The sequence below is a fragment of the Hemicordylus capensis genome, chromosome 8 (genome assembly GCF_027244095.1).
Source record: "Hemicordylus capensis ecotype Gifberg chromosome 8, rHemCap1.1.pri, whole genome shotgun sequence".
NCBI classification, from domain to species: domain Eukaryota; kingdom Metazoa; phylum Chordata; class Lepidosauria; order Squamata; family Cordylidae; genus Hemicordylus; species Hemicordylus capensis.
In genome coordinates this window covers 30,808,922-30,819,872 of record NC_069664.1, presented here as the reverse complement: position 1 = coordinate 30,819,872, position 10,951 = coordinate 30,808,922, and the positions used below count along the sequence as shown (strand labels likewise).

Genomic DNA, 10,951 nt, shown 5'->3' with positions numbered 1-10,951 from the left:
GGAACCGGGAAGAGCCACCTGCGCTCGCGCCAGCCCGAGGCAAGCAGGCGCGCGCCGCCGGCTGCAGGGGGCGGGGGTCGGCGCTGGGGAGTCCGTTCCAGCGCGTGCCCGCGCGCGCGAAGGAGACCGCCGTGCGGAAGGCAGGAGGCGGTAACTGGAGGGGAGGGGGCGTGGTCCTACGCAAGCGCAAACGGCTCGACGGTCTCGGGGGTGTGACGGTTCCCCCACCCACCCCTGGCGTGGGGGCGTGGCGAAGGGGGGCGGGGCCTGCGCGACGGGGACCGTTGGAGGTGCGGGGCGGCAGGGCTCGGCGGAGACCGACCTGAGGCGGGGACGGACGGACGGACGGAGCAGCCCCATGACGGCCGAGCTGCAGCAGGCGGCCCCGGAGGGGGGCGCGGCCGAGAGACAGGCACGGGTGAGCCGCCGCGGGGCTGGGGCGCGCCGAGAGCCCGAGGGGCGGGGCGGGGCGGGGCGGCTGACACTGGGGGACCCCCCCCCGCCTCAAAAGGTAGACCCGTTTTATCTCCCCCCCCCACCGGGCCCTCCTGAGCTTCTCCCTCTCCCGCCCCCGCTTCCCTGCGCGCCTGAGTCGGCGGGGGGGGGGTCTCCTCCCCGGCCTCCCCTTCCCTCTTGCTGCTGCTGCGGGTCACTTTATTTATAGCCCCCCCCCGCCCACCCCACTGCATGGCTGAGATGATCTGCCCCCCCCGCCCCCTTTCTGTCTCGGTCTCGGTCGGGGTCTGGGCAGCGGCAGCCCCCGCAGCAGCAGCAGCACAACTTTGTTGGCCTCGCCGGCCGCCCCGGCGTGGCTGCTGCTGGCAAGAGGACGCGACCTGCCCTGCAAGGCCATGGACCGCCAGGACATCGACAGGGGAAGGCAACTCCCCCCCCCCACACATCATTTTGAACCCCCCCCTTAAAGGCCGAGGGCCTTTTGCTCAGCATCTGCCCGCAGCACCTGGAGAGGCAGACGATACATCAAAGGGAGAAAGGGGCTATGGGGTGCTGGAAAGGCCCTTGCCCTAGTAGCCACCCAACTTGCCTCCTTTGGCTGGGGCACTCGCAGCCGGGCCTCAGCAAGATCTTCAGGCCCAGGTAGGGTCATATGGGGCAAGAGCTCTTTCCGGCAACCTGCCAGTTACTCTTTCAGAAGTGACCACTTTCTTTTAGAAGAGAGCCCTTGAGACCCCTTGATCTCATCAAACCTTAAGTTGGCGTTAATGTCGTCTTAAACTTTAATCGTTTTAGATTTAGTTTTATTGTTTCACCTTTTGTGTAAACCAGGATGAGATGCAACTTTTAGGCAGTATAAAGAGTGCCAAATAAACTTTAAAGCAATGACCCGATTTCTGTTCTTGCATCTTTGATGCTCTGTTTTGTTCCTCCTTGATGTGTAAAGTGCTCTTCTCCCTTTGGCATTTCATTGAGATGTTATGTAAACCATGCCTTGCTTTTTAAATTTAAAACTATGCTCAGAGTGGCTCAGTGCAAAGGCAAATAACTGATGAATGGCCCCAAAAGTCATACTGTAGTAATGTGACCCGACCCCTCTTCCCCCCCACTTGTTTTTGGAACCCCACCTCTCACAGGGCTAGTTTTCATTTTTTCAACCACTTTCCTTCCATGTACTGGATCTTGCACATCTCACATGCTTTTGACATGTAGGCGGATCTTCAGTTGAGATCTTTTCTAGATGTGGGCCTTTCTGATCATAGCAGTGTGGGTAACTAAATTTACCCAAAAATAACATTGCTGTAAATGGATGTACTTGTCATCTTCAGATGTCTATAATACACTAAATCAAGTGCAAAGCATGCTGTGGTACATGGCAAATGAAAATGTGGCAGGTGTGGGAGGAAGCGGGTTCTGCTTTGTTAAATCTTCTAAAGAGGCAAGGTCATTCAAGCACGTTTCAAAGGTGTAGAATCCAGATTTAATTTTTAAAAGTCAGCAGAACATGCTCTGTCCACTCTGTAGATTGAGATGCATTTTCTTTGTTAGGAATGTTGAGCTTTTATGAAGTGTTTTAACTTGCAGCAACTGCTTCAGCAGCACTGTATTTCTTAGAAAATATTTGTGAAGTATCTGTATTATCAAAACCTTACCAAAGTTTTCTGTGAACTCAGCCATGATCTACACCATGTTGGAGTTGACTTCATTTCTGGGTGAATTTGCAACCTGCCTTCACATTTAAAAAGCAGTTGGCTGGCTGTCCTTGTAGAAATATAGAATGCCAGAGTTGGAAGGAATCTCCAAGGACTTAGAATCTTAGAAATTTAGGGGACCTGGTTGCTGATAGAGTTTTATGCATGAACCGAATGGAAGCTGCGACAGCTGCTTGAAACATAACCTTGTGTTTTGCACAGTAATGGTCTTGGTACTGTAAAACTGCTTTAACTGTCTATCACTTGGAATTTTAAAAATGATCTGAAAACGGGACAGTGCTAGTTCCACTCACCAGCTGATTCTAGGCTGCTTGGTGGATGAGTCTGGTGTAGCATGTAACTCTGGCACCTTGTTGTAAGTGAGAAATGACAAACCTAAATGGTATGTGCAGCCAGCTTAAAATAGCTCCTCATCAAACCCCTGAAAATTCCCTGGGCTCCTTATACGTCCTACAGCATCTGCTGCTCCTTTTTGGTAGCATAAATACATAGATCACTAGCCCCTGTGCTCACCCCCTTCACTTTGGTATAGGGCACATAAACTGTTTTCTCTCGGGGCTGGATAAAATGTATTTTTTTTAAAAGAGAGAATACACATTTTTGCATAGGTAGCTTAAACTATGAGGCTGAGGCATAAAATGAAGCATTTTATTAATGCCCGTCGATGACAGAGTATGCAGGCTTTTGAGTTGGACAGAATACATGAGCTGGAGAATCCAGATGATCCATGTAACCGGTGCATGCATTTAGTACTGATGTGACATATTCTGGTGGGGGAGAAAGGTAGAAGCTGGTGTGTGGAGTCTTATGAAGATGTGTGTGAATGTTCAAAAGTGCCCACCACACATCTTCCCAGGGCCCTTCTGCTTACCGTAGTAGGAAGAACTGAGAGATCCTCATGAATTTTACTGATTGGGATCCCTCCTTATTGAAGAGAAGTGGTAGGCAAGATGTTCCTGTTAGTAAGAATGGAGTAACAGCAGTGAAGTAAGGTACACCTCCCTGAGTATCACCTACATTAGTACTTAAAGCTGGTTGTGTGAATGCAACCTTGTGATGCTTTTTTGTTCAGTACATTGGCCTGCACGGAAGAAAGAACCGCTTTCACGCTCCTGGGCCCAGGACAATATGGCTACAGTTTTAGGTCTGCTATCACTGTTGGGCATCCCTCTTTGACATGTTCTTTCTCTGTCTCAATTTAATGTAGAACTGCAATGTGCTCATCAACCAGCTAAGAGAAATCACAGGAATTCAGGATCCTTTGTTCCTCCATGAAACCTTGAAGGTTGGTGTGCTTTGCTGACAGACATTGTTAGTATGCTTAAAGTGAAAACATTGGTCTTGGATGCCTAGTGCATGCTAACTCAAGAGTAAATGTAAAGAGCAGGGTTTCACTTGGCTCTTGAGTGGCAGTCTTGCTTTCCAAGTGCCTTATCTTTGCCTCTGCCTGTGCTCTCCTTCTACTGCCACCTGTCTTCTAGCTCTGTTCTCAGTGCTATTATGACGGTTTGTTTTGGAACTTTCCAGCCACGAAAGGCAGCCATGTTCTCCCAGGAAGGCTGTTTGAAGCCAGGAGAAAGAGCAGCTTTAAGGCTGAAGGCAGCTTGGCCAGCTTTCTTGAATGCCCTCTTAAGCATACTGTCCTTGCAACAAGTTGCAAGAGCGTGTGGAGAAGCCCTGTCAGTGGTGGTTTCTCCTGAGGTTTGCCACAGCTGGTGCTTCAGTCTCTCCTCACCTAGGATACTTATCCAATCTTTTGGATTTCCATATGTGTTACTGACTTGTATTTTAAAAGCGATGTTGCTTTTGCTGATATGCTTCTATAAAGTTACTCATCAGAAATTCTTTCTGTGTTGATAATACTGCTGTTTTGGCCTGTCATTAGGCTGTTGATGGTGACCTAGTGCAAGCAGTTGGCTTCCTCACTGAGGGCCATGCTACGGAGCTGGGTCAAGAAGTCACTGCTGCAGAACCATCGGATTGTCAAGGATGTGCCGCTGGCCAAAGGCAGGCAACCAGTAGGTGGCACGTAATTGTCATTTTGTCCCTGCAGGCTGCCTCTTCTCAGAAAGGCTGGATGCAGGCTCTTCATCTGGAGCCCTCAGCTCCCTTCCGTCATGAAGATGATGCACGGGGGCGAAGGAGGGAGAGGACCCATTCATGGACTAGATAGGCAGTCTCGATCACTCGATTGTGTTTATGAAAGGGGACAAACTGAGACCCTTTAGCAAGAGGGAGCCAAGGACACAAGAATATGATGCATTTGTAATGCTATGCTGATGTGGGTGAGAGCACAACAGCTCTGTTAGATGGGAGATAGGACCATGTTTGTGGAAGCTCAAGCCCAAGAGATACTTCACTAGCTGCACTCAAGGGTTCTGATCTATTGTTGTTGTTATGCTATTTACACACAGTCTTCCAGATGTTATTGACTGGATTTGGTACTTTAATTATTGGGCCTTTTCCAAGAGGGGGGTGGGGTGGTAGTGGTGGTTGTTTGCTGTGTGCTATCCTTTTTATGTATCAGACAATGCTAAGGTTGAGGGGTGGCTTTGAGGGAGCATATCTTCTCCACCTATATACTGATGGCCACCTTGGTTTCCAGGTCCAGTTGATGCAACACCAAGTGATGAAGCTGATCTACAGAAAGCTGTGTCCTTGAAAGTCCAGGACTTGCCTGACGTTGAAGCTATGGAGGAAGATCCTGACGCAACAGCAAAAGTGTATGCTGTGGGGGTGGCTTGCTGGGTTTATCTGCTTCCTAGGTTGTGTCAGCAGCATGTGCTTCTCTTGTGCATCTCCCACAACCTGGTCCTTGGACAGAAAAATTTCTGTCTAGTAGTAAGCCCGGGTAGCCTGAAGTGTCTCCATTCTAGTACACCTGATTCCCCCAAAGCACACACATACAGGCAGTGTGCAGCTGGTGCCTTCTCTCCCTTTCCTGCCCCTGGTGGTGAGGGGAATCCATACACCACTGATTGTAACAACCTACACATTCAGTATGGTTGGTTTTCCACTCCTGCGTGTGGAGGTGTCCTGACTGGAGGAGATGAAGTTATTTACTTTTCCAGGGACAGTTTCAACATGTCCCATCGTGCCCAACCAGGAGAATGGGAGGTTTGTGTGTGGACACATCCTAAGCAGCATGAATTTAAATCCCATTTTTACTATACTATGGTTCCTGCATTGTATCTTAATGTTGCATTATGTTCCCCAGCAGAGCCCATGAGGCAAGTATGGCTGAAAGCAAAAGTCGCTCCAAAAGGAAACGCTGTGAAGTGTGGGGAGAGAACGCTGTTCAGAACGAGTGGAGGAGAGGGGGCGAATGGCCTGTGGGGATGAAGAACGTTGGCAATACTTGCTGGTTCAGCGCAGTCATCCAGGTAGGAGAGTGCTAATCCCGCTTCAGAGTGCCGCTGGGGCTTTGCGGGTGACAATGAATGGTTAAGCTGATACTTCTCCGGGCAGCTGACATGGCAGAATGCGACTGCCCCGTTTTGAAGGTTCTTTCCTCTGTGTTCTGGTGTGGTGTGTGTAAGGAACGTAAGCGCTCCGATGGCTCTCACTTGCAACGTGAGTTCCACATCTATAATAGACAGAGCTCAAAACCCTGCCATGGATTCTGGCAACATTTTGCTGCCTTCTGTGATAGGAGAGAGACAGTGGCATCCTATACCTTCTCTGGTGCTTGCGCTCTTCCATGGGGAGGAGGGGCAGTTCCTTCTCTGGCAGAACGCAGGTGCTGGGCTATACCTGTTTCAGTCACTAGTAGGATGGGTGTTTCTGAAGGCTCCCTGGCATTAGTGGAACTGTTAATCTTTCCTAGGTGACTAAGGTCCTCTTCAGATGCTTAGTCTACACAGTTTTCCTGCTTTTTCTATACAAGTGCTTTCTGGGTAGGAAAGATATCACACTTGAAGTCACCCTGAGAATTGACAGTATACAGGAGGGGAAGTAATGTTGAACTGAGATTATATTACAGACTTGCTTTGATAGATGAGGCAGTGGTTTAATTTAAGGCTCTTTTGTCAGTCTCTCTTCCAGTTGCCAGAATTCAGACAGCTGGTTCTCAACTACTCCGTTCCAAACAGTGTGCTTGAAAATTGTCAAAGCCACAGTGTAAGTGCATGCTGAATGGTGATTCGGTGCTCATCTTCCTATATTCTGTTGTTGCCTTGTCTCTTTCTAAAATGGCTGGATTTTATCTGTCTGTCCTAGTTATATAATGCCTGATATGTGCATCTCAAAATCCATCGTTTTGGTAGTGTAGGTTGGGGTATCTCCAAAAACCATGAAGATTGAAGCTGGCTCCAGGTTTTTCAATGACTCCTGGTTTTGAAGAAAGCTTGAGGCAATGGGCAAGAAAGAACCCTGTGCAGATACTTCCTTTTTTGCCAGCAAATTTGCCACCCCCCAACCCCAGCCTTTTCTTGTAACTGACTTTGTAAACTAGCTACCCTGTTGTCTTTTGAGTTTTGCACCATGCTTGTTACAAGGGGTCTGCGCTTTGTGACTCTTCTGCAATGGCTTTTGTTCATGCAGAAAAAGAGGAGCATCACATTCATGCAGGAACTCCAGCTTCTCTTTGCTTTAATGCTGGGAACGTGCCGTAAATCGGTGGACCCCTCTACAGCAGTGGAACTCCTAAGAGGTGCATTCAGACCTTCTGAGGAGCAGCAGCAGGTGAAGTGACTCTAATGTGTCATGCCTTTCTGTGCCACCATAAGGCCTAGGGTCTTCCTGCATCCTTTCTAGTACATCTAGAAATGATAGCAGTGGGACAAAACCTGTGTTGTGCCAGTGTGTTGTGTTATAAAGCTGTGGGGTGGGAGCAGTGTTCTCTCTAACTTTTTTCATCTGTGTGTGGAATGAGTTTTGCTCTGGGTGGCAGGATCAAGGCAGTGTGTGTGCATGTGCATTCAGAGTGGGCCCTTCCTGATGAAACCTGAGTGGGATCTAAAATTAACTGAGCAGACATCAAAATACGTGTGAGTGTGCATGCACGCTTTAGAGGGAATACTGAGTGGAAGTGGGGAGCCCTCTTCCCACCTGGACTTTGTTTCCTTTCCTTGTTGCTTTGCTCTTAACAGGCTGGTTCTGGTCTGTAAGACCCAAAGGGATAAGAACAGCTAGCAAAGGGGATTTGGGAGCAGGCGGCTTCCACTCTACCTGCTGGCTCATACTGTGGTGTTAAAGCATTTGTTTTCCACACCTTTTCATAAGAATTTGGCGGAAGACCTTTTTCTGCATATGAGTCCACTGCTGTTATGTCTACTTTGGCCCACCTTGAATATACCATCCAGTGGAAGTTGGCACAGAACTTGCCAGGAGCCCACTTGAGCAAGCAAGTGCTTTCTAAACTCAAACTGCAAAATCCACTTCCATTGCATGGGGTGGGATTCTGAGCAACTTACATGTACCTGCTTGGTCTCCTAAAAGATCAGAGTGCTTTGTTCTGTTAACAAGGGTGGCAGTTTCCCTTATTGTGTTGGCTGACTTCCTAATCTGCCTTCTTTTTTAGCAAGATGTGAGTGAAATTACCCACAAACTCCTGGATTGGATGGAGGATGCTTTTCAGCTGACTGTGAATGTCAAGTAAGTCAGAGAAGCTCTTTCAAACAATAAGCTTGGTAGATGGCAAGCAACTGAATGGGTTCTTCGGTCCATCGCGTAGGGCAAATTGCCTTTGTCTGTATAACATTGCAGGATTATGCCAGTAATGTTTACTGTGTGCTACAGCATACTGTGTTGTTAGGAGGATGGGTTAGGGCTGTGAAAACTTGAACACATTTGTTCCAACTTGTTTCATACATGGCCAAACTTACTTTCTGTGGGCATCTTCCATATGGAGTAACTGGGCCATAGGGAGTGCTTGATGGCACTAAAATTTCCAAAGTTAGCTGTCTTGGTAATCAAACTTTGCTAAACTTCTGCTAAATTTGAGCATGCAAAGCAGTGTTGGAGTCTCTTTCAATAGTGAGGCTCTGTGAGGAATCTATGAAACACCCTGTTGTTCAGCATAGATGTCCAGGGCCCAGTTCTCCTGGAGGTAAGAAACCTCTGGGCTGTTCCATGCAAGGCTGCAAGGGGAGACTTGTATGATGGAATGCTTCCCCACAGAGGAACAAAATTCCCTCTCTCCATAGAAATCTATCCTCTTGGTGAGAACCCCAGGCTAGATAGAGCCGTTCTCCTTGACATGGTAGTTATCTGTGTGTCGGGAATCTCTTGTATACAGGAAATTCCATTATGAGGGTTCCCACCTGCAGTCTGGACTGGTATAGCCATGTCACAGTTTACTGCCTCATTGGGAACTAGGCTTAAACTAGGGTTTCCTGACAAACGGAGAACTGAATATTTTAAGTGCATCATTCCTTCTTTGGTATAGGCCACTATTGCTTTCTTTTAGTTCAAATTTTTAAATGTCTGAGGACTTTTTAAAAGGAAAAACAGCCTTTTAAATCTTTATTCCTGTATTCATGAGCTGAGTGTTCTCTCATGTTTCTTCTTGTCTGAAGCAGTAGCTCCCAGGACAAATCTGAAAACCCGATGGTTCAGCTCTTTTATGGGACTTTTCTGACCGAAGGGATTCATGAAGGTAAGCTGGAGGGGTGTGTATGTTAAACTGTGTGTGTGTGTGTGTGATTTTTGTCTTTGAGAGGACTTTAGGAGGCTGTTGCTGGGTTTTGTTGCAGCTGTCAGGTTCTTTAAAATATGGTCCAATCCAGCCAAAGTTGAGCACTTCCAGCTGCCATTGATTTCAGTGGGAGGAAATGTCAGCATAGGCCTAACTTGGATCCCATTGATTCCAGTGACAAAGTGCTTTAACTTTGGATCCCACTTCTTCCTTTTGTATTGCTCTTGTGACCTGATGGAGCACTTGCTTTCTTGAGCACACATTCCCCTGATGAAGAAGTAAACCTGGACTGTACTATTTCAGGCTGCAGCTGGTGGAATTGCATGAATGCATGTTTTTGCGTTTAACAAAAAAAGAACCCTCCTTGCAATTAAGAGTTCCCATGTTGGGAAGAATACTAGGTTAGATCCCCTCCCAAGGACAGAGCATTCTCCTATATTGAAAGAAGCATGCATTCATTCATGCAATTCCCCCACCTTCTGTCTAAAGTGGTACAGTCCAGAAACTGGCTTGCTGCCTCAGTCAGCCTTGAGCCAACTCTGCCAGTGTTTCTAAAACCAATTGAGTGTGTCATCGTTGCCAGTTTAAATATCTCACCTGGACAGAGAATGCATGTTCCTATGTTTTCTCCAGTTGCTGATAATGTTACCTGGTTTGCATGTAGAAGGTCCTAGGGCTAATCTCTAGTTAAAAGGACTGGGTACAGCCCTGCCTATTAGAGTAGAGAGCCCTGGCTCAATGGGCCAGTGACCTGTCTCTAAGTCGCCTTTATATGTTCATGAGTGGTGTGTGATGTGATGGTGTGCTAACCTCCACTCCTAATCAAGGCCAATGAGGGAGGAGAGTTGATCAAGGGAGCAGGACACAGTCCTGAAGGTTGATTGGGAAATAACACCATGCTCATGTTTGCAAGTCATGTGGGGAAAGCTTTGCTTGGTTGAGCTCTGAGAATAGGTACCTGTTGCAGTAACTGTAAAGTGTTTGCAAAGGGGTCTTCTGCTCTCTTGACGCTGGCTTATGACTTTTCCCCCCTCCATGTTCAGGCAACACCTTTTCCATAATAGAGACCTTTGGCCAGTATCCCCTGCAGGTCAATGGTTATAAGAACTTGCACGAGTGTTTGGAAGGAGCCATGGTAGAGGGGGAGACTGAACTGTTGCCTTCTAACCAGCCGGTGAACTATGGGCAAGAGGTTAGTCTTGCATATTCACGCTTCTTATGGGCAACGTAGTGCAAAGATAAATTTGACCCTTTCTGATATTAAAGTGTAAGATGCCCAGTCGAACCCACATACTTTAGATGTGCTTAACTCTGTTAAATGTACAGTATGTAGGTGTATTGAAATAATATGTAAAGCTAGCATACATGAGCTGTAAAATCAGGGATGTCCCACTTAATCTGTACCAAGAGTTTACCTTGTAAAAGGAGTTTGTTTGTGATTGTGTGATAAAGTATCTCTCTTTCTATTGAAGCCTACCCGTACCCGAGTAGGGAAGAACCACTGCCTCCATATTTTCGGAGGGTAAAAGTACAGTGCTTAACTCTATGGTATGCTGTTTTTTGTTTTTGTTTTGTAACTTGTATGTTCCCTCTTAGTGCATATGACACTTCTCATTTTCACTCCTTTGATCTTCTGCCTTTGATTTCGTTGTTTACTTTTTAATCTGGATCACGAACCAATCATATGTTGCTGATTCTTGACACTTGAAAGCTGTATTCAGAGAAAGTGTAGATCCCACATGTTCTTATAAATACACTGAAGAGTGTAGTGGGAAGATGAAAAGGCCTATTTTCTCTTTTCTCTCCTCCCCATCCTCATTTGCTATTTAATGGAGAAAGCAAGGGCTGCTCATAGTCATGTAACTAGCAAAGAGTGAGTTTCACATGCTACCTGCTAACTGGGCAAAGAGGCACCTTGTTAATATGGTGATTCTCTTTATTTAGCAGGGAGAGAGTAACTAGCCCTATCCACCCCCAGCACACTTCCTCCGGTGACTGTTGCTGGTGTCTATCTTGTGTTTCTCTTTAGATTGACAGCACTTTGGGGACAGGGATCAATTTTTTTTTTAAATTTATCTGTGTAAACAGCTTTGGAAACTTTTGTTGAAAAGCGCTATATAAATATTTGTTGTTGAGAGCTTGGATG

The 10,951-nt window shown here is 47.1% G+C and overlaps 1 protein-coding gene across 9 annotated transcripts in view; it reads left to right on the top strand.

The window, feature by feature from the left end:
• The first annotated feature begins 271 nt into the window (after nt 1-271).
• USP28 (ubiquitin specific peptidase 28) overlaps nt 272-10,951 on the top strand; it is a 28,862-nt gene continuing 18,182 nt past the window's right edge. For 5 of the 9 annotated variants that reach the window (XM_053269888.1, XM_053269882.1, XM_053269884.1 and 2 more), the window contains exons 1-10: nt 272-418; nt 3,376-3,453; nt 4,054-4,186; nt 4,774-4,891; nt 5,389-5,551; nt 6,201-6,287; nt 6,711-6,851; nt 7,690-7,763; nt 8,687-8,766; nt 9,849-9,997. In XM_053269888.1, the coding sequence (XP_053125863.1) occupies nt 359-418; nt 3,376-3,453; nt 4,054-4,186; nt 4,774-4,891; nt 5,389-5,551; nt 6,201-6,287; nt 6,711-6,851; nt 7,690-7,763; nt 8,687-8,766; nt 9,849-9,997 (1,083 nt within the window). In that variant the 5' untranslated portion in view covers nt 272-358. The remainder of the gene's footprint in view (nt 419-3,375; nt 3,454-4,053; nt 4,187-4,773; nt 4,892-5,388; nt 5,552-6,200; nt 6,288-6,710; nt 6,852-7,689; nt 7,764-8,686; nt 8,767-9,848; nt 9,998-10,951) is intronic. The other 4 variants (XM_053269887.1, XM_053269886.1, XM_053269885.1 and 1 more) reach the window with 1 other exon arrangement.